Source organism: Dipteris shenzhenensis, chromosome 9, assembly GCF_047967505.1.
Source record: "Dipteris shenzhenensis isolate YYH24624 ecotype China chromosome 9, Dip_SZ_1.0, whole genome shotgun sequence".
NCBI lineage: Eukaryota > Viridiplantae > Streptophyta > Polypodiopsida > Gleicheniales > Dipteridaceae > Dipteris > Dipteris shenzhenensis.
In genome coordinates, this window is record NC_141604.1 from 42299617 (window position 1) to 42323769 (window position 24153).

General features: G+C 43.0%; 1 protein-coding gene across 1 annotated transcript in view; it reads left to right on the plus strand.

Annotated features, from left to right (window-relative positions):
- Positions 1-980: 980 nt before the first annotated feature.
- The window catches only part of LOC147898659 (uncharacterized), a 41975-nt gene continuing 18802 nt past the window's right edge, over positions 981-24153 (plus strand). The window contains exons 1-7 of the mRNA XM_087379319.1: positions 981-2073; positions 4995-5116; positions 5545-5642; positions 21397-21626; positions 21788-21910; positions 22059-23102; positions 23425-23582. Of these exons, the coding sequence (XP_087235445.1) occupies positions 1488-2073; positions 4995-5116; positions 5545-5642; positions 21397-21626; positions 21788-21910; positions 22059-23102; positions 23425-23582 (2361 nt within the window). The 5' untranslated portion in view covers positions 981-1487. The remainder of the gene's footprint in view (positions 2074-4994; positions 5117-5544; positions 5643-21396; positions 21627-21787; positions 21911-22058; positions 23103-23424; positions 23583-24153) is intronic.

The window sequence follows — 24153 nt, forward strand, 5'->3', positions numbered from 1 at the left end:
TAACCAAGATTGATTTTCATGAGAAAAGAGAGTAGAATTCTAAATTTAAAAAGAAAATTTAAATTACACACACAATTTGGCTACTGTCGTGGCTCCAAAAGACAGCATCATCACCATCACAACATCGAAAAAACTCAAAGGTGTTACCAGTCGAAGTATTCTCGAGGAGCAACCGAAGCTGCAAGAATCTAAGCTTTACCTCGTTCAGCGACTTCATCGATCGATTGGAATTCTCAGCAACAGAGCAGCGCACGCTTTTCTTTGATCCAGCCGCTCACATTTCCTTCAAGCTTTCTGCGAATTACATCCGACAATCCACGGAGCTTGCTGATTTCTTTGTATACATTCATAGACGAACTGTCGCTCATCGGAGCTTTGCAAACAATAGCCTCATACACGGACCAGCAGAGGCCTTTAGGTTCCTTCAACGACTGCACAGACGACCGGTTGTGATCTCTAACTTCAGAGGAGCAAGAGCAGCACCATCGAAGCAAGAATCAGAGGCATAAGCGAATATATTTTGTGAATTATCGAGGAGCTTCTTTCCATGTATTCATAGACCAGCATGAGTCGTCGATGATCACTTTAGGTTCCTTCCACGAGAGCACTAGTGACGACCGGTTGTCTCCTGCGGGAGCTTTAACTTCAGCGGAGCAAGAGCTGCAGCATTGAAGCGATATTTTGCAAATAGACATTCGTTTTCCAAGAGGCCGGAACGACGTCAGGATTGAACGAATGCAATGATTTGTAGGCTAGGAAGCAAGTGGAAGCCGGTGGATTCAGCGGGCAGACAACAAACTGCCGGAAGAGGGGACGTGATTGGCTTTAACGGAGCACGTAGCTTTGACTTTGGATGGGAAGGTGCGTGAGCATCTCCGCCGGAAGGATGAGAAATCGGTAGAGGTGAGATGAACCGATAGACGTGAGTGCACGATGTATACGGAGCATGTGCCATTTTGGGATTGTGGAAGTGGCGACTCGACGATGCTTCCACCATTCTGGCAGATCCTTGTCGTGAGCCGTTTTCGGTCGATCGTGGCGTCTAAATTGGTCTAATAATCTTCCTTGTCTGCCGAAAATGATGAACGGAAGTTTTTACGATGTGTGTCGATTAATTACTCCCACAACGCGCAAAACCGGCTTCAGATTTGAAAGGAAATTACTACGAGCGGCGGCTGCGGGAACTTTTTTTGACTAACGATTGACGATTTCTGTCGATTAACTCCGACATTGCGCATGAAACACGCTTCAGGTGTGAAGGGAAATGACTAAGAGCGGCTGCTGCAAGTGATGGACGGAAGTTTTTTACTAGTGATCGACGACATCTGTCGATGAATTCCGTCATTGCTGCAAAACAAATGAAAAGGGAATTACTGCGAGGGGATCAAAGGAGAGGAGATCCGGAGATTCGCTAGAAAATCCACGGCAGAAACGGAAATCTTGCAACAAACAAGCCTGGCGGGAGAGCCGAGCAGGATATTCAGAATATGCTTGGAACAGAACTTCGAGCAGGCTATTGCTACAGAACAGGAAGACTCCGGTGCTTCCTATCAATTCCCCGTCTTCGTCTGCTCCTCCATGCTCTCCATTATCAGCCTTTTTCCTTCTCCTGCAGCTTTTGCCACCTTCCACATGCGCTTTGTAACTCGCTTCTTCGATTGCGCTTTCCCAGCTCTCCTCCCCCTCGACCGTTTCACCTTCACCAAGCTCGAACCTTCCAACGATTGCAGTCCGCATCCTCCAACATTTCCTTTGCTCCTGTGAACATGCAGAAGTTTGATCATCGACCGCCCCAGCTTGAGCGGAAACTCAGCCTCAACTTCTCCCAACACCCCAGCCACACAGGCTCTCTCAATCGGAAACCGCCCCTTCCGGCCCCCGATCAGAGCTTGGCATTCCACGCCCCCCAACGGACTTACGATGAGGGCTCCCCAGAGCGTAGAAGACTCGTTATCGTTGCTGACGCGACCAAGGATCCCGCCAAAGCGTGCTTTCAGTGGGCTCTAAGACACATACTCAAGCCGGGAGATCACGTCATCTTTCTCGGCATCCTTCACCAAGTTGATACTCCAAGTAACGTTTTCTTGCCATGCATATATCTTGTTTATCACATACAGCTGCTGAATATCGTCACTCATGATCCGGCCCCATCGCATACAATGCGATCCTCAGTTGTTCTATCAATGCAACTCCGGTACAGTCTGCCGTCGTCGAATCGGAAGTTGCATGTAGTCCAAGATTGAAGATTTAGTGCTTCGTCTTTTCTCATCAACTTCAACCGTGCGTCTTTAAGCGCATGTATCTTGGGATGAACACATCGAGCATACACTGAACCGAAGATTTGTAGCAGTTGGACCTTTGGGCAGAAAAGTAGGATCGGTGTATGTCCGGGATCAACATGACGGGTATGCACTGGGAACCATACCAACTGGAGAAAAGGAGCATGCCCACTCTTGGCATCTACAGCTTGGCGCCGGGGCAGCAAAGCGCCTTCACAATGCATTCCTTGCTCCCCGGATTTATTTTGTGCTTGTCTAGATAAAGATTAACGTGATGAATATGCGATTGATTATTACTTGTAGGTGAAGTAGCACGAACTGGCCTCTTTAGCCCACAAATGTCTAAACAGACAATCAGGAAAAAGAGAACTGTTTCAATGGGGTCTACCCATGTTTTCAAGGAAGAAGATTGTCCAATCTTTAGAAGCCATCGTCTTACTTGTTTAATGTGGAATGGCCTCTGATCTAGCGCTCAAAGAATGGCCACCCTGTATGACCTCAAACCTTGCACACGTTTATGCAATTGCAGCGTGACTGCATGAACCATTTACATTTTTATGGATCGACAAATCCATTGGTTGTACATTTCACAAACTGGTTGTTCTTGTGATTCCTTTGTCCAACAAATATCATAGGATCTAGATACAGATAAAATTTTTCCTGTAGTTCACTCAGTGAGAAAATTTACCTTTTTGTGGTCTAGAGTTCCATTAAATATTCCCTTTGTTTTGTGGGGAATTTGATTGTAAATTTTGGTTTGAAGTTGATCAGATTAAATAAAGAAAACAAGGTGAATGATTTTTAATCATTCATAAGGTCTGCCCGAGATTGAGAAGGCAAAAAAGAATACAGTGGAGATGGTGTGTAGGAAGACTCCATGTTAAAAAGGGGAGAGAGAGAGAGAGAGAGAGAGAGAGAGAGAGAGGAGGGGGGGAAGAGAGGGAGAAAAAGGTGGAGGATTTGAAGGGCAAGAAATAGCAAAAATGGGGTGTTGGGCCAATGATAAAATTCTGGACTTTCACAAAATGAAAATGTCTAATTTCGCTTCTTACAGAACGGGCCTTCCCTTAGGCCTAGCCAAGGGCAGGCCAAACATGAACCAAAAGCACAAGCAACACCAAACAAGTTGGAGGTGATGGAGGAGCAACAGTGCGACTTCTTGGCTGCATCAAGGGAGATGATGCGGGTGTGGAGGTCGGGACTGGGGGAAGAGAGAGAGAGAGAGAGAGAGAGAGAGAGAGAGAGAGAGAGAGAGATGGTAGAAGCTCTCTAAGCTAAGGTTGCACAGGCTTGAAGATAGCATGGAGGTTGTCTGCTTGCAGATCTAGTTCGGAATCCATGAATACTTTTAGAAGGATCTTGTATATCTATGTCTTCCTGAACATTTGTCTTGACGGTGGTTGTTAGTTGAAAGGCACCTGTCAAGTACCCATATAAAAAATAATATAAGTTGTGCCATTTATATATTGAATAACATACGAATAAGTTGTGTCATTTAAAATAAAGCAATTTAGGATGCAAGTTCTCTTCATATTATTGCAAAATGCGTTTAGGTATTTGAACACATAAGAGAAGCCTAAAATTCGAAACAAAAGAATTAAAACATAAAACAATAAGAACTACATCAAACTAACAAAGAAAAATACAAATAATCCAATGTATAAAAGAGTAATGCCAAATATCTTATACATCTTAATTGTCTTCTTTGTCAGTTGTATCTTTATCTTCATCATCAGCAACATATGCAATCCTGAAGCTACTAGCCTAAGCCGTGCATGTGGGTTCCTCAACTATGCAGTGATATTGTGGGCTTTTATTGTGAGCATTCATTTAAGGCCCCAAATTAGTTCTCCAGGAATGCTAAGCCACAAAAAATTCCCAGAATTAATTTTCATCTTTGAAGGACTTGCACCTTCATGCAGCCCTACCCTTCCAAGGGCAGGCCAAAATTGAGGATACAATGACGAAAGAGAGTCCCCATAAGGAACAAAATGGGGCTTTCTACTTCATGGTGATGCGCCTTGGGTACCTTTGGTGGTAAATGGGAGTGTCAAAGTACATAGAGGCTGGGAAGCAGATAGTGTGGAAGTATGTTTCTCTCCAGTAGCCGATGCTGTGTCAATTGGGGTGCTTCAGTGAGAGATGAAGGGGTCTTTTCAGCAACCCTCATAGAAAGATGCTGGATGTCAATAGGTGGGATGATGAGCTGCTCCTCCACGTCTCCCCCCTCATTATGTTCATGTGAGGTGCAAGTCAATATCTTGCAGTGGGTTTTGCAGTTGGAATAACTCTCTTTGTAGTTTGTTTGGGCAATTTTGCCTGATTTGCAGTTGGTTCGTTGATCATGAGCACACTGGCCTTAAAACCTTGTACTAGTAGCGGCATACTCTTCTCTGATATCTTCATGAGATGAATATATTTTTGTGATTTTATGGAAACTCTAGAGGTGGATAGGTTTACCTGCATGTTGACCAGTCTGGACTCTGTATTAGACCTAGAGGGAGAAGAAGACTTAGTATCTCAGCTGGAGGCTTGATGCCAATGTGAGGCTTTTGAAAGTGAAATATTCTTGATATGCAAGTGAAGTTACTGTTAACGCATGCAGTTTAGGGTAATACAAATACTTAGGCCATGTAGCACATAAATTGACTAGAAGACAGTATCTGCCTTGTCTTCAAAAATGGGTGCAATCTGATGGGAATCTTGTAATTGCAGTGGGATACAAGTCACAATCAGTTAGTACAAATCAGAAAACTTTGGAGGCAGAAGTATGGAAGAAGATGGATCGTTTCGAGCAGCAGCTTCTACCGATATCAGCCTGGTGTGACCGAAAGAAGGTAAATTTGTTGCCTGTCTTATCATTTTTCGCGAAGCTTTTCTGAATGTAATGCATCTTTTCATGACATCCTTTAGGATCTGTACCAATCTTCTTAAAAAATAGCCTATGCATTGCTAGGAAAGTTACAGCATTAGCAGAGTCAGATCAGAATTTGGCTTTTTCCCACAGAGCTTGATGCTGTTCTTTCGATTTCTTTGAGCCAATTTATGCGATCGCCCAGGAATCTACTGTAGATCTCCTGAATGAGGTTTACCAGGTGCTTCAAACGGCTTATATAATCTTCTCAATTATCATGATCCCTGATCTTTCCTTGGTCACGAAAGAGAATCCATGAATGACATTGCAAACTGCGACACATGGCAAGCATATAGTGATTAGAAGTTCATGAGCAATGTTCAACATCTGAAGAATCATTGAATGTAACAGGTATACTTTGATATTACCGTTGCAGCAGGGAGTCCCCTCAAGGTGGCTGTGGTACAGGAGACCAAGAAAGCTAAGGCCACACACGTAATTCTTGATAGGTGACTTCAAGAGTCCTTATAAATTCATAATTCCTGTTTTGCTCGTGGAATCTAAAACATCTTCGTGCTCTTCTCAAGAATATAACAATGATTGTCTATTTTGAATTAAACTTCTTTTGAATTTCAAATTTTAAACCAGTTTTGAGTCTCCTCTATATGGTGGTTGAAGAGGAAGTGTCAAATTCTAAAAACGAACAATTCATACATAGGGTTTACCAGTTAAAGCAGGTAAAGATAAAAAAGGGTGCCATACAGCTATACCACAAAAATAATCTTGCTAATGTGTTGAGGATCTTTTTCTTGATGTAATTCATAGAATCGGGATTTTGCAGACTAAATTTAAAAAACTTGAGGTCATCTTCATATTGTGGAACGTGAAATGCTATAGGAGTGATCGTTTGTCCATTTTAGAACTGGCGGACTTAAAGAGAATGTAGAGCAGTATATACAAGCAGATTTTATTATATTCTAGAACTATACATCAGCTATGATCGTGTTTTCTTTTCTCCCACAAAAAAGGATGTGCAATCTACAGCAGCCATTACTCACAGTTCTTAAAACAAAAGATTTAGGATGTCAATTGATATATCAGTCATTCTTGAGTCCTCAGTGGATTTATATGCTGTCTGGACTTGGATGTTGCACAGTTTTCATTTTTTTGTTAATAAGTGAAAATTGGTTATGGCATCAAACTCGACTCGATCAAGAGAAATTTTAAACAACATCCCTAGTTGAGAGCTAAGAAAGGCAGGTCCCAACTCCAAGGAATCACCAATGAGGAGTGGAATCGTCAATGAGGATGGAATGATCCCATGCTCAAATGGACTTAAAACACATAAGACAAGTCTCACCTCTGTCTGGGCCTGTCTGAGAGCCTCAATCTATTCCAATGAGTCCTCAGATTATGTAAGATCTTCCAAATCTTTGAAAAAGTCTTTCCTCGGTTGAATCTTCTCTATGAATTGTCTCCAATGGGCGTGTCATAACCTGGTGTGGACTCATGTTACAACCCACGAGGTGTGTAACCGGTGTATAGGGTCCTAGACGATTTGTAGAGTTCATATCTAGAATCTGACTGTTCAACGGAGTCTAGGGCCCCTGTAGATTGGTGCAATAATTTTGTTGCACTGTACATGTTGCATTATGCCATGTGCCACTCTAGGACTTCATCTAGGTCTAGGGTTTAGAGTCTCCTACAAAACCTACCTTTCCTTTGTATTTCAAAATTGTGCACTTCATTTCAACTTTCTCAAGCTTTCTCCAAAGTTGTGTGTAGACTCCACTCTTACAAACTTCACAAGTGGTTTCTGAACCATCCTCTTAGAGTAGTCTCACACAAGCGCGTGCACTTGTGAATCTTTAGAGGTGACCCGAAGAAGATAACAGCAATTAGGAGAAGCTCCATTACCACAATTTGCTCCAAATTGGAGGCACATAGTTCATGGTGCTCTCCATGCAGCTCAGAGCAGCAAGCTCACAGCCTGAATAATATGACACGCCTTTGAGGTCGATTTGCAATGTCTAAAGCATCATTTTCATATTGCATTAGGTGGAACAAACTATAGGAAGATGCGTACACAATCATGGAGTAAATAAAATTAATAATAAGATTTATTTTCTGTGTGTCTAAAATTTTTGTGCAGAATCTGTAGGCATCAATCCTTTGACAACTAATTTGCAGAGCAAATCTCTACTCTGAATATTTGGATGAATGACATTCAGCCCTGCCTCGTGAGTGGAAAGGATCAAAGTCTCTCGAGCCACCTTGGCTTAGCCATCCAACCCGCTTAAAAGAAAGTTACAAATCGGTCTCTTAAGCTGCCCTGTGTGTGGCAGCAACAACAAGAGCAAACAAGCCGAGTAGTGGCTTACAGAACTTGGCTGCCACCCGGGAGGTAAGGTATAGCTTCGCTGAGCCCCACTCTCTAGAATGGGAGCAAATTGGTGCAAGGATGAAATACCAATGCCATCCTGGCAGCCCAAATACATTATTGAGGCACCTCATTGTCTTCAAGTGAATCCAAAATCCAATCCCTAGGTTGGAGAGGGATGATTATTGACCCAAAATCCATTGGATTTGTGCCAATTGCTATGAGGCAAAAGTTCTGCACGGCCAATTTGAAAGAAGTAAGAGTTTGAGGACACGCATCCAAGTATGCTAGGCAATCTCAAGCTTAGGACCCCAGACGGAGATCTCAAGAAAGGCTCATAGCCTCTACTGCAAAGCTAAAGCAATGAGGCAAGAGGGCATCGTTGATGCATAGACCTAGAAATCTGAAATCTGTCTTCTCTGGCTCCCCCAATAAGAACTTGACTATGGGTTGTCAGCAACACCCCCAACCCATGACACTAATAAGCCAAGATGTGGTAAGGTATACTCAAGAAAACTCCTACCTACTCTGGCATAAATCTAAAAAAAGGATAGGCCTAGAAATCTGAAATCTGTCTCCTCTGGCCACCCCAATAAGATCTTGACTATGGTCTGTTAGCAACACCTCCAACCCATGACACCGATAAGCCAAGATGTACTAAAGTATACTCAAGAAAACTCCAAACTACTTTGGCATAGGTTTTCTCAAGAAAACTCCAACCTACTCTGGCATAGGCTTTCTCAAAATCCAAGACACTGATAAGCCAAGATGTAGTATAGTATACTCAAGAAAAATCCAACCTACTCCATCGGCTTTCTCAAAAACCAAACAAAGGATGGCTAAATCTTGATCTCTATGCATAGACCACTTTGAAGCCTTTCAAAATAAGAAGATGTTATAAAAAATTCTTATCCATGCAGAAAACCCACCCATTTGTGTGTCATAAATCAACTCTAAAAGCAAGGGCTATAAGCGAAGGCTAATTGCCTTAGCTAAAAGTCTTTGGGTCTTTTTTCAATAATTTTTTTTGAAAACTATAATGTCAAAACTTCTATACACCTTGGAAAACTTCTCTTTTGAGGATTTGGATGTAACCCCAGCTGCAAATCAACTTGAGAAAGACTGCAGTGTTGATTTTTGTGTCACCGCCCAGCTCCAAACAAGCTCTGAAAGCTCTGCATTGTGATCCAAGGTGTCATCGCCCAGCTTTACAAAAGTTCAGACTCTAACCTTACCTTCAAGCTCACTTGCTGTTTTTCTACTTGCATTTTTATGAAACTGTGTGCCTGCCTATTCAAGTTCATCCCACTGAAGAGAATACTGCTCATATTCAGCTCAGTGACAATTCTAACAGGGTCACCTATCTCAGAAGATCATCCTTGAGCTGCACTCAAGCTCCTTGAATTGTCACCTACCTACTACAAGCTGCCAACCCAAACTGTGAGCTGAGAATAACTTTAAGGTGGTTCAAAAGATGCCTCAGTAATCTTTGAGCTGATGGAAGATTGCATACAACACTGAGTATTCCAAGATGTCACTTTACTTCTTCACTCCTCTACAAACAGTTGGGATTCCTCTAAAGAATGCATTAACAGTTCTGAGTTGACACTGTAAAACTTCAAAATACTACGTTGCTTGCATCGCAATGGTTTTAAAGATCAAGCTCTTTTACAAACATTGTTTGCTTGGCATTGGTTAAAAAGATCAAGTTCTTTTACAATGCCCACTTCGAGCTGCTCATCAAATACTAAATGTTTGAATGTGAAGAAGAAGACAAAGAGTACTAAAACAAAGTCACAAGTCAAGCCTAAGAGTTACTACTATGACAATGCCAAGAAAATGGGAATTTTTTGACTTTTATAACAAAATGCGCTTCCACGGTTAGTAAATGCTTGTAAAGGATTAGACATTGCCACTGAATTTCAGTTGGTAAGACCTTCCCATGGATTCTAGTTCCTTGCATTTAGCCAAGTTTGATGGTACCAGTTTTCACACATGGCAACTGAAAGTCAAGTATCTTCTTATGAGGGAAAGTAGCTAGAGCATTGTAAATGGTAATGATTAGAAACCTTCTACTAGAGAGGGGAGCATGTCTGGATTACCAAAGCTATTATAACCTTGGGGCTGAGTGACAACTTATCTACCACATTTGTCACTTGGAAACTTCACTTGAGGCTTGGGACAAAGCTTGAGTTGCTATTTGGAGCAAAGTCTAAATAGTAAAAATTCCAAGATTGGTCTAAAAATTGAATTACTTGCAAAGTCACGAGTCTTTTGCCGTTCATGTTACAACATGAAAAGATTAATGGCATAGCTAGCAGATATTGATGCACCTGTCACAATTCTGAAAAACCTCCCATCTCTAACACTTGGTTTTGTGGACACATCGTCACCATTCTGAAGAACCTCCCATCTCCAACACTTGGTTTCGTCATTGCTCTTTGAGAAGAAGAGAAGAAGGTCAAGGTAGCAGAAGGGGAGCAATCATACTACACCAACATTAAATTCAACAAAGGGCAAAGCAACGGAATGCCAAATGGAAAACTGAAGCTCAATTATTGTGGACAAAACAAGCAATTGTAAAAAGTTTATTAAGCATCAGGTTATGCATTGATGCTGCTTCACCCTTGTGCGACGTACACTCCACCATAAATTCAAATACTAGTACGATGTTTGTCCATGAATCTTCTTTTGATTTCAGAGGTCAAAGAAGGGTGATTGACAATAAGAACAGAAGCCATTGCGTCCATGTGAGTCATAAATAAAGCCTAAATTTTTATTAGAATAGAAGCATTTAGGAGCTTCAATGCTTGTCCTCTCAGGAGAAAGTCAAACAACCTAGCGGTGGAAGAAACTGTTGGACAAGCCTCTACCAAAGAGGCTCACTTTGTTGAAGAATATTGGGCATTTTGAAATGTAGAGCACTAAAGGCAACCTCCTCTACTTCCACCTCATGTATAACTGTCACCCAAATGGTGAAATAGATTACATCCATGACTAGTGACACGGATATCACTAAAGGGTTAGTTAGAAAATCAAGGTGATAGTTAAGTGATTATAGAAACTCGAGATGCTCTTAATGAGCTCACCTATGATATAATAGCTTTTGCATGCTCAGCCCATTTAAAGGGCAACTCTATGTGAATAAATCTGCTCATTGTTGTTTTCATAATGTCTCTCTCTTAGCCATCTTTCTCTTACAGCCATTGCCTCACTATCTTGCTCTATTTTCAACTGTGTTTTGCTTTGATAACATGTCAATCAATGCCTATTGTTCCCAATTGGGTATGTTTTGATAATTCACAGCAGCAGATACACCTAAGAGAAACTTGGTTGCTGAGCCTTAAACCGTGTACTCATGGAATGTGCCAATAAAATGCTACAAGCAGCTCACATGTCATATATATTCTGGGTGAAAGCCATATCAACGATGACTTTTGCTCAAAATTTAATCTACCCAATGGTGGAGGAAGGGAGATCACATCGTGAACGTACAGCTCACTCCAGGCACCATACCAATCCATACATCTCTTAATGTCAGCACGACCTGCATCAGTCTCTTGCAACGTGCTGCTGTCCACCCTGGTGCAAGCTATACCTCTCGTGTGCTGCCCACATGACAGCCTTGCTGCTGTCCATGTGGCAGCCCCTTGCTTACACTTTCCTTTATTTAATTACTGCCCACATGGTAGCCATGATGCTGCCCATGTGGCCATCTCTCAGAACCCAGGTTCACCCCCCCCATGCTCTCCTCATATGGGGGCTTACAAGCGTGGAGGTGACCTATCCGTTTCCAACACCCCCTCTCACTGATCCGTTCTTGCCCAACACCAACACGTCGATGACGATACTCTAGTAGCTCTCATGTTGTAGCCCTCTGGAATCATCTGATTTCATCATAGTCCTTATCTGGCTTTTCAGCCAGTGGCTCTTGCTCCACCAAGTCAGGTTCCGCTTTCGCACACCAGTCTGATACACAGGTCTATCTTTAAGCAACACCTGATGGCACCACCGCCTTCAGTCACAAACCCTCCTCTGAACTCGAGCTCTGCAGGTACCTACATCCTCCACCTGTCTCCCTCATGATGGGTGAACAGCTTGAAGTCGTCAATGCACCAAGCTCTTAGAGTCTGTTGTAGCCCGTCCTCCATTTGGCTAAGTGTGCAACCAAACACCATACCCGAGACATCATATCCCAGGCACAAATCTAGTTTACCTGGACCATCAAGCTCCAACTGTGGTTCTTTGTTGTGGTTCCCTCTAAGTCACAGTCACCATGTGACTCTGAGTCTTCAGGTCCTGTCGAAGAATCCCCCTCTACTTTAGCAACACCAGTCAAGCAACTAGATGATTCCAGGCACTCATCGCTGTCCATCATCTTCACAAAGGATCGCGACTCCCCTTTTGACCATTCCTCAATGTCTGACATCCTGACAGGAACAACGGAGTCCACGTATCGAATCTCAGCAGCACACAGAGTGGTCACCAAGAAAAGTTCCCCTATCGCTACGTGAGCTGACTTTGACTCTAAGCTGGCACCCTTCTTCTCATGATTAGCCTTCTTCTTTTTGCAATCTTTTACAAAATGTCCTGCTCATCGCAGTAGCAATACTTCTTCTCTTATTTTCTCTTCTTGTTGTCTTCTTCTGAAGAGTCTGCTCCGTTGTCAGTTTGGGCTTGCCTTTGCCAGGATTATTACCCTTGCCTTTGCCTTTGCCTTTGCTCTTTTCATGAGTTATTAGGGCCTTGTCATCCTTGTTTGTACCATCGTACTTCTCTGTTCTAGAGTCACCCTAATATTCCTTTTACTTCCCCCAAACTTGTCTCTGTTGCTAAAACGGAATCCAAGACACTCCCAAGCTTCTTGTTGTAGCAATAGTGGAACCAACTCCTCGAAAGTCATCAGTGCCACCCTGTGCCACGCTTTCATCATAGTCAGAAAACTACTGTAGCTCCAGGGAGCATTCCCAGCTCTGGTTGAGCTCATCCTTTGACCAACTGTCGCCAGTTGATCTTGCACCACCTTCATCTTAGTGATGTATTCTTGTACCGATTCCCTTGCATCCATGCTCATGCTGAACAGCTCTGTCTCAAGGTCCAAGATTCTCACCTCATTGTCAAGCTCGTACACATCCCTCAAAGTCGTCCAGGCCTCCAAAGAAGTGTCCACCATCTGAATATGCGGTAGCACCGTGTCCACTGTCATATCCGCGACGATAACCAAGGCTTCCGCCTCCTGGATATGCCATGCTCTCACTACGATAGGGTTTTTAGGTGTTCTCACCACCGCCAAGGTTCCTATGGCTAGAGAAGTCACGGTGGCCTGAGGTATCAACTTTGTCCTCGTTGGAATCCCCCACGACTCCCTCAACACCAAGTGGCTCCGGATTTGCATTTTCCACAAAGGGTAGTTGGTTTGGTAGAGCTTGCCTGTCTCACCAAAGTTTGGGATCTAGTATCTATTGGCCATAATAATGAGCTAAAATAGGAAAACGTTTGTACACCTGTCTGAACCTTAGCCTCTTGTATGGGTACAATCCTTTAGACACCAAAGCTAATCTGTCCAAGCAATGAATCAAGGTCATCCTTCAGCAAGGTCCTTGCCTTTAAGCTCCTCTTCTTGAGAACGTCCATTCGAGCTCTGATACCATGTTAGAAAGGTCGACTCTCATACAGAGGGTATCCTGCAACTAAAGACTAATAATTAGCCCGGGAATTACGTGTGGAAGTGTTTCACTATGGAATTAATGCTTCATCAAATGTGTGTACTTCACAACATTCATGTGTATATGCAGACTAGCAAATAGACTGTGCTAAGAGACAAATATAGAAGCAACATTTTATATTTCCATCCGTCCACAAACTGGACAAGATACAATACCAAAAGGTTCTCCTGCTATATTCCTAGCACCTCTAGATCTCTGAGCTTGCATGCTCCACTGAGCGTATGTAGACGCACTGTCAGCTCCTTGCTGTCCTAGAAGACAGCCTAGGTTCCAGCCTTTTTTGAGCTAAGTCTGCAGCTCCTCTGACCCTTCTTCTCCTCCTGGATGTAGGCCAAGAAGAAGTCCTTTGCTGCTCGCTTTCTGTTCACCTGGTGGCTGATTTGCTGGATGTGTTTATGGGACAATAGGCCCCCCTTTTATAGGGCTGGGCTGCCCCCAAAAAAACTGATCCAGTGGGTGTTTGTACCTACCCCTCTGGTCAACCTATCCTCTGCCCCCCCACCAACTTGTGGGGCTCTCAAAACCAGGCCCCTTCAGGGCCATCTGCTGGTCCGACCTGCTACACGGCATTGCGCCACTGGCCCAGGCCCTTTTTGGCTGTCTTTCAGGCCCTATTGCAGGCCTATGTCCTGCCCAATAAGGCACCTTCCAGACACCTCCGTACCTGCAGCATATCTGGTCCATGTTCCAGCTCTTGATGCACTTCTTGTCAGGCCATGTGGACCTTCGTACAGCTCGCTCTAGGTGCCTGTACTAGTCCGTACATCTCTTGACATCAGCACGATCTGCAGCAGTCTCTTGCAACCTGCTGCTGTCCACCCTGGTGCCAAGTATACCTCTCTTGTGCTGCCCACATGACGGCCTTGCTGCTGTCCGTGTGGCAGCCCCTTGCTTACCCTTTTCTTTATCTGATCCCTGCCCCCATGGTAGCCATGATGCTGCCCATCTGGCCATCTCTCAGAACCCAAGTTCACCCCCCAATGCTCTCCTCATATGGGGGCTAAAAAACGGGGAGGTGACCTATCCATTTCCAATAGAGCCATGCATTCTCAATTGATCCAACCTCTCCAGCCTATCAGATTCAAGGCCAACATGTGGTTAGGATTGAGGCATATGACGCAGCACCTCCTTCTAGCGTGTGCCCTTAGAGAATATATATGGGAGACGGTGTCTAGCATTGCCCGCTTGCGGTTTGGTGATGGGAGCCCATTAGGTCTCTTCAGCAGTCCTCTTGTTGCCATCTAGTAGGCCATTATCTACACCCTACGCTCCAGCTGGGAGCATGGGATGCCGGGTTCTAAAGCAACATCGGGCTGGTTGCTCGTGCCAATTGCCTTCTTGCCGGCAGCAAGTCCACCAACTCCCAAGTGTGGTTTTTCTTAATGGAGTCAATCTCCACTTGCATTGCCTACATCCAATGCACATTGTCTCGTGCATCATCAAAACTATCAGGCTCATCTGCCTCAAGTATGTTGTTGACCCAAGCAAACTCACATAAATAGGCATCCTCAGCATCTCTAGTGCCAGTCTGTGTAAGGCTAGGAAGTGGTGCTGAAAGTTTGCTGTCCTCAAGAGTGTGGAGCAGCCAATGAGGTACTGATCTTACTTTCTGCACTCCTGTACTTTCATGTGCTACGTCATCATCAATCTCTTCTTGAGAAACAGGCTCAACCACAAACTGAACTGCGGCATCACCTACTTAAGTATCTTGCTGCAAATTCTGATTTTCCACTGGCATATCAGGTGCAGCATCAAAGGAAATGGGTAGCGTCCTATCAGAGTGTTCAAAACGACCCTAATTTCTGCCAAAACTTGCAAAGGGCAGATCTGCATTTTCAGCAAAGACAACATCCCAACTAGTGATAACCTTCTCGGTCACGGGATTATAAAGTCTATATCCCTTGCTTTCATTGCTGTAGCAAAAAAAGATGCACTTCTCTGCCTTGTTATGAAGTTTGCCATGCAACTCTTGAGGCACATGTGCATATGCTACACAACCAAATGTATGGAAATAGCCCACATTGGGCTTATGACCAAACCATGCTTGATAAGGTGTCATGACCTTAAGAGCCTTCGTGGGAGACCTGTTTAAAATATGATTTGAGCACGTGATGGCTTCCATCCAAAATTTGTGTGGCAACCCTTTTTCTTTTAGCATACATCTCCCCATCTTCGAAAGTGACCGATCTTTTCTTTCACCCTTTCCATTCTGTTGAGGAGTATACCTCACCGTAAACTGATATGTAATCCCCTTCTCGGGAAAAAATTGTTGCAATGCCTTGGACTTATTTTCCCCTCCTCGATCTGAACGGAGGATAAGCAACCGGCATTCAGATTGATTTTCAACCAAGGCAACAAAGTGTTTGACCACATTGCAAACTTCAAACTTTTGCTTAAGAGCAAAGACCTAGGTAAAACATGTGAAGTCATCTATGAATGTAATATAATAAAGATAACCTCCAAGAGACGGAGTGCACATGGGTCCACAAACATTAGTATGAACGAGCTGTAATTTTTTTGTAGCCCGGACTGCACCATCCTTGGGAAGGAAAAACAATGCATTTTATCCAAAATACAGCCCTCACATATTTTGTTTGGAGGAGTCTCCAAACAAGGCAAGGCATCAACCATATTAAGCTTTTGCAATAACATAAGGCTGCCATAATTTACATGCCCAAACTTGGCATGCCATAACTCTGCATCTTGCATGGCATGGGCAGAAGCCACAAAAGCTGAATATGCTCTTTTCTCATAGACATCAAGCTGAAATAACCCGTGACATAATGTACCGGTGAAAACCAAGGCATAATTTCTTTCCTTGTCACAGACCGTACATCATCCTCAAAGATTACTTGGTAACCTCTTCGAGAGAAAGAAGAGACAAAAAGTAAATTCTTCTTAATCCCAAGGACATACAAAACATCTTGGATGGAAAGATCTGAACCATCCACGGTTGTGAGTGAAAATTTCCCAATCCCTTTAACTCGATAAGAAGAATCATTGGAACAAGAAACTATTTTGCCAATCGGTGCACTGGATAACTTATCAAAGAAAGATTTATGTGAGGTGATATGGCGGGAAGCACCACTATCCAAATACCACGTCTTAGCTGTCTCATTCACGCTGAAAATACGTTACTCCCAAGAAGCATCTTAGCTACAAGTAAAGAAGGCCCAATCATGCTCAACAAAATGAGAGCAGAAGTATCCTCAGAATCTGCATGATAAGCTGAGCTTGAAACTGCCACACCAGACTCTTTCTTCTTCTCTTTTGCAGCCTCTTGGGGCATTCACTGATGTGATGATCAAGCTTTTTGCAATAATGGCACTTGCCTTTCTTGAAAGGCTTTGAGGCATCCTTTTTATCTTTCCCACTTGCACGTGCATGTCCGGAACCACTGCTAGAGGCATGACTTGGCTGAACTTTCTTTTTGCCCGTATCCTTCGCTGAAAAAGCATGCTCCCCACTATGAGAACATGAAGCCATATTCTTTCACGTCTGCTCCTCCTACAACAAGAGTGCTACCAACTCTTGAAAAGTGAGGCGATTCTGATTCCCTCGCATCGAAACGTTGAGAGACGTATGAAAAGAAAGTTAAGATTCCAACAAGGAGTTCAAAGTAATGGTAACAAGCTGTGAGTCTAGAATGACCTCATCAATGTTCAAGAGTTGCTCTCGCAAATATTAAATGCGGTTGACATGTTCTTGCATAGAGTCACCCTCATCCATGTGCACATTATCAAGCTCTCTTGCGCAAATATGAGACTCTTGCCTCATTACGAGCTTGAAACATATGTTCCAAAATATCCCAAGCTTCTTTAGCAGTCCGTCTGGACCCTTGATATTCAGTGAAATCAAAGACAAGGCTTGAGCATTACGAGTATCCCACCTCCTCTGCTCAGGAGTAATACTTGCATGTGCTTGCCCAACTGGGGCAGCTTGTTATGCTTGTTGCCCACAACCTACACCACCACCACAACCCCTCCCCCCCCTTGCTGTGGAGGAGTACTTGGTGCTATAGGACTAGGACGGGCCTTATCACCTATAACATAATCCCAGACTCCCTTGGCAACTAATAGATTGCGAATCAAAAAACTCCAAAGAGAGTAGTTGGTGCCATCCAACTGATCCTCTTGGGCAAGCAACATCATTCGGATTTTGTGGCGCAATTTCGAGCAAACAAAAAGAGGTAAATAATCTCAACAAAGTTCACTTGCTATGAACACCCTACTCAAGTAATAGATATCACTGCCAAAGCCTATACTAGGCTTGAGGATGCTCCTCAAATACCCCGTGCTGGGATATGTGCTGCAATCTCAAAGTTTCCCCTAAAAAAGTAGCAGCTCCACAAGGCATAAACCCAACTGAATGCTTGATTGTGCCTGCAAAGGCAAACCCCAGTGGCAAGAGGGCCAACAAATGCAAGCAGTTGAGAGGGAAAAGACCTCCCAATGCAAGCAGTAACATAACTGAAAGTTTACCAAACTAAAACCCCAGCAAATGGGCTGCAAATGCCTCCAAAAAGAGCTCCAAGACAAATTGAAAAAAATCTCCCACGAACTATATGTGCCTTCCTTCAAAATTGCTTGCCTTAGCAAGCAATAAATGACTGATTTTTATCTCTGTTTTGGAAGAAACAGCAAGTCCCTGACTGTATGGACTGAAAATGCACTGCTGTTCTTGCACAATACTGCCTGAGATAGATTCAAAACAGCAAGGAGAAGTTACCGCAAGCTCCAAAATGGTCCCGAGAGTGGTAGAAAAGATTCAAAACAGCAAAACAGTGCTAAAAAACACCTCAAAAAGTGTGTCCACCCCTCCAAAAATAGCCGCGTAACCCATGACTTCGAATCTCGATCTTCCACATTGGGTAATTTGACCCGTTTAACATCCCAAATCAAAGTTTGGACTTTGCATCGATGTGTGTGGTTCACCAGCTGCAAATGTGGGGGGTCTACTTCAAAGGGAATTTTATACACACACTGACCTTCGTGTCACACCTTACTGATCACAAGTTGCCTTTCTCTTTCAGTTTGTCAAAGTCGGTCTCTTATTGGATGCCCTACCTCCTGGCTCTAGATCTTGCCTTCAACGAAACCCTAGCCTCACATATCTCACCTCCAAGCACACCACTATCACACAGCTCTCAAAATAGGCAGTTGTGTCTCTGATACCATGTTAAAAAAAATTGGACCCTTCGCTAGTTTCTCCGCAGTGGAAATAGAAAACGGATGAGGTGTGTGCAACGGAAGAATCTTAGAAAGAAGGGAATTCTATAATTCAACTTCAACTTTATGTGTCCACAAAATAGAACTCAAAGCACAAAACTACAGACAGCAGTAGAAGGATTCAGAAATGCATAGAAATCTGAGCCAAATACGCTTACAGAGAGATCCCAAAAAATGCCGCAGTTTGCTGCCCTCGATGAGCACTAACTCTGCTCCTACTTCTGTCCCTGCACTCCTTTGGTTGTGTGCTCCTCTATGAGCTTCAATGACCTTTCATAGTGTGAGTTCCTTGGACAGCAAATGCGTGCTCTCCTACTAGCTGTAGATGTGCACCAAGATCTACCCCAAGATGTAAGGTCTGCTTCCACTCTGAATTGTGTGTGAGAACCTTTGCTATTGCAAACCTTTACTCTGCTCCAATAGATCCTTGCTCTGCACACGGGAGTAGGGTAGAATGCTTAAAGACTGAACTCATCTCTGTCTTCCACAATGGGGCCTTTATAGAGGGCTGGGAAGCTTCGTGACTAGCGGACCCTGTCAGTAAACCCATCAGCGGTCTGTAAACAGACTGACCAACCAACCTATTGCTGCAGACCATTGACTTTGTCTATAGCTCTGTCGACCTGTAAATGCCTATGTAATGCTCTCTTTTGCAGTTTTTGTGCTGTTGGCTCCTGCTTCAGCTCTGCTGGCAGCAGCTAACAGTCCATCTCTAGGATTTGTGACAGCCTACCTTCTACTACGCCTCCTTTGTGTGCTGCCTCTGGTAGCCTCTTCTGCAGTAGCCTACCAGTATGTCTCTCTTTGGTAGCTCCTGTGCAGTCCTCCATAGAAGCCTCTTATCTTCAGGGCCTTGCAGATCCCTCCTATACTGTCTGTTGTACCAGACTTGTAGTACATGCCTATAGATTGGCTCTTTTACAGAGCTAACGGCCCACCTCTAGCAGTGGACCAAATGGTAGTCTTCCCTCCACCTAGATCCACCATGTGGATCCATACTTGATTCTCACACAGTAGTCTCTCAAGCCCCCCAATCCTATCTTGGTATCATGTCCTGTGCTCTCCTCATGTGGGGGCTTATAGGTGAGACAAATGACCCTAATTTGCAACACATGCATCATGGGGCTAGACAACAACAGAACATTGACTTCTTCTTTATTGGAGAAGATGTGATCAGGAGATGCCAAGTTTGAGACACTGTCTTTCACACATGCCAGATCAATAGGAGATTAGATATTAGGCCTTGCAAGTAGTTGCCCTATTTGGGTACCATCATTGTGTCATCTCTATCCCAAGTTGCCTCACATTGCCCACTAGTACATCCTATGGAGAGGAGCCGAGGACACCAACGATAGATCTTGGATATATTCCACTAGATCTCCCGATGCGAACCCGGTAAGGTCCATGTGGAGCTTATATTATTTCCTTGATATCATTTCACTTCAACACGACATGGTCATGGATGTATTGAGTAAGTCTCTTAACAAAGTAGTGGATCTTTTCTGACATGATGGGATTGAGAAATTCAGATATACCTACAGATGAAGACTTGGTGAAGTAGTGATTTAGCATTAATGGGGAATATTAGAAATATCCTGAAATGTTTCAATGTATAACACTAAATATTGGTTGCTATTGTAAAGCGACCTACTGTATGAATGTTTTGTCTTTTCATATCAATACGATCATTCCTTCCACTCATCTCTAATTCTTGTATATCTGTCATTGCTTATGGAGCTGCCCTTCAGTGCAAGGGATCTGGTGGCACTCACTTAGGATCATCTTGTAGGTGAGGTGCATTCTGATGGGTATTTATGCAAGGGATTGTAGCCTGGTTGACTAAGAGGAGGCATGCCTTCCCCATAGAGATTGTATCACTGGCCTTCTTGGTGAGTGAGGAGACAGTTGTGCCATAGGATCTCCACGTGGCCACTCATCCCTCTAGGAGCACCCCTTTGGGAGAGAGTGCAACATATGGGTGGCGTGATGCAGCATGATTTGACCTGCTTCCACTGTTGTCAACATTTGTTGGACATCAAAAATGACTTTTTCTCAATGGGGGAGCAAGGTAGAGAGGGTTCATGAAAGACCATTGAGTGGTGTCAGGTCTAATGTAAGACTTGGCCTGCAACCATCTTCTAGATTCTCATAGATTGAGGAATCCATTTGCTGTGTAGTCTGCCACGCTGGTTTCTGGCACCCTCCTACAGGTTACCATAGGTATTGAGCTGGGACCCGATGAAGCAAGCTGCAAGGCAGCCAGCTTTTACTTTCCTTATCAGGGCCTCATGGGTAGTATCATTTTCAAAGCATATAGTAGAAGCTACTTTCTTCTGAAAAAGACATGCCCGTTTGGGAGAGACTAATATGAAATACTTCTATTTACAGGAGGTGGTAGCTTCGATGAAGATAAATGAGCTACTCTTCTCCTTTAGTGCTAGAATTTGACACTTGCTGGGTTCTGATGACGTTGGTGGAAATGTCGTAGTAGCTTTGTAATTGTCATGAAGTCTGTTTGTTTTGTTTTTAGTAGAGGATGAGCTTGGGTCTGGATTATGCCCTCTACTAGCCATTTTTTCTACAATTAATAAATCCCTTTGTTATACATACCTTCATCAAGGGTATGGGCATTAATTTACCGTGAACTCAAATTGAATAATATCAAATTGCTCAAGTTTAGTTTTTGCTTTTATTACGTTTTAGATTTAGAACAATGAAGAAATCTTCAGCTTGAATCATAGTGATGAATTAGCCAAAGTATGATTTGTCGGTAGAATAATTTCACCCTAAGTACTTGGAGTAACTGAACTTGGAGAGGTTTGAAATCAGCTATTCATATGAGAAATTACTTGGACTCCTTTGATTTTTCAACTTTAATATTTTTTGGATGTTTCAGTATCCTCATCTTTTCTATTTTGTTGCTGACCAGGAGTTTGAGAAGAGATATCAAGTATTACAGAGACCGGCTTCCTTGCTACCTTGTCTCATTTACTGCAAACAATTCTCCGGTAACATTACGAAATAGCAATTATCCCATCATTGAACGGCCAAGAGAGAAATTAAAGGCTGAAGCCACACCAGCTTTAAGCAACGTGGATTCACCTGCCACTACAACCACAATTGACAGTAGTAGCTCCACAAATTGGTCTAATTTCTCAGGTGAATGCCAATGCCCAAATACCAGCCAAATGCTTTCAGAATTTATTGTGTCTCATGCTTTTTCTCCCTCCCAAAATACATTATTATTTTAAGTGGAAAATTTGTGTTATGGGAATACCTACCATGTAAATTATGGTGACTTATGATTCAATATGTAGCAGAAACTAGTGCATCAACTGATTATCACAGAGTTACAAGTAAAGAACTGGAGATAAGTCTCTCACATAATACAGACAAGGTTGCATCCAATTCTGAGTATCTTTCCTATGCAAATCTACAGCAAAGTAAGCATCAAACCTTCTTATTGTGCTATGGACTATGTTTACAGATTGTTTGTTCAAAGCTTAATGGGCACACTTGAAGAGAAATGTGCAGGCATATTTGCTGATGAAAATATTTGCTAATATGTTGCACTTTTATTATTGGCCTCAGATGTGGATACAAGCGGTGAAGTAAATGTATTACTAGACTCTGATTCAGGTGGTTCCTCAGGCTCACCTTCAAGAGAAAGTTCATATATCGACCTTTGTTTGCTCTACTCCCCAGATGGAATAACTCCATACTGGTCTACTGGAGGTTCAATGAATAACGAAAGGTTTTCTGTGCAATCTTCCTCTTCATATTATAAGGGATCTGAATCACAAGCTATCCTCACTTCTACAAAAATAATGTGCTCCCCAGGTTCTCCTGAAAAAGAAAATAACGTGGCTTCTATATCTTCAAATCCTCTTCCTGCTGCCTTGTGTTTATCTGATCAGATACTCACAGGACCCCCACGGAATACAAATCTTATCTCTGTACAACCAACAAGACAACTTAAGGAACTAAATGAACTCCTTCAGGTTCATGATATGTTTTGGGCTTCCAATGATTATGAGGAAGAGGGAAAACTTGGAGAAATACATCACAGTCGATCTTTGGACTCTGACAGGGCTCTGTCATCTGAGATCAGAGCGACTGAGTCATTGCATAAAAGTGCCTTTGAAATAGCTGTGCAGGATTATCACACACAAAAAGGTGTTTACCAACAACAGGATATCCAGGAAATCCATTTTCCACCTCATAAGTTAAATACTATAATTGAGGAAATGGATGGTTTACTTGGAAAGACATTGTCACAGCCTCCCCCGCTGTGTTCAGTTTGCAAGCTTAAGTCACCTGAACTTGGAAAATCTCCCAAAAAATTTATGTATGAGGAGATCAAAACCGCAACAGAGGACTTCTCAAATTTGATAGCAGAGGGAGGATTTGGCTATGTATACCGAGGCACTTTACAGGGGGGAGAGGTGGTTGCAGTGAAGAAACTGAAAGCTTCAAGTCTTCAAGGTGATGTCCAGTTTGGGGCAGAAGTGGAGGCTTTGAGCTGTGCACAACACAGGAATCTTGTTAGGCTTATAGGCTATTGCACGGAATCCAATGAGCGTGCACTTGTATATGAGTATGTTTGCAATGGATCCCTTGACAGGCACATTTCAGGTATGATATTTCCTTTATCTGCAAATCATCTATACTCTATTGATATATCAGGACTCAAAAAATTATATTGCAGTTTGTGATTTTGTGACTCGTGATGTTTGGATGCATTTGAAATTTGCACAAAATCCATCATCAATCCAATAGCTGTCAATGCGTGGTCTACATAGGGTTTTGAGTCTCTCAGTTTTCGTTTAATGGATGCATAGAGACTGTCCTGAGTGCTTGAAAATATTAGTATTGATAGATTGTTCGTAGTCAGATCTGTAAATGTGGGGGTATATATTGTTTTTTAAACTCTAAACAGTGCATGTATTGAATACAGGACAAAACGGTATTTTGAATTGGCCTTCTCGGTACAAGATTGCTCTGGGGGCAGCAAGGGGTCTGCGGTACCTTCATGAAGAATGCCGTGTTGGGTGCATCGTGCACCGTGACATGCGGCCAAACAATATTTTACTGACACATGATTTCATGGCAATGGTATATCTTTTACCTTGCTTTGATCAAAAGTTTTAACTTGAGATAGACGCGCTTGATATAAAATGTAGTAATCAAGCAAAAATTCATTTTAGTAATGTCTCACATCACATGTTACAAATTATGCCACTCACAGTTTGCAATTTCAAATTCCATATCAAAATGCCTTGCTTAAAGTTAATGACTCTCATGGAGTGTGAACCTACGTTTCCTTGTCAACTCTTGATAATTTTGACAGCTGACATTATTTATGTATATTACACATGCATGCACATGCACAGACACACGCATATGTGACACAGTTACACACCCACACCTGCCTACACATGCCATTCAATGTATCTGTGCACATGAATACACGCATGCATGTGCATGAGTACAAGCGATGTGTATGTATGACAGCGTGGGTGAGCATGCACACACATGTGGATGCACAAATGTACAAATTCTACAATTTGAATTGTAGGGTCTTTATTGTTTCACCTAGATGTCACCATTTGATCCTCCAAGAAGGTGTAGATCTGGCACAGATTGAACTGCTTGCTGATCCGGAATGTGAACTGCCTCTCCAGGC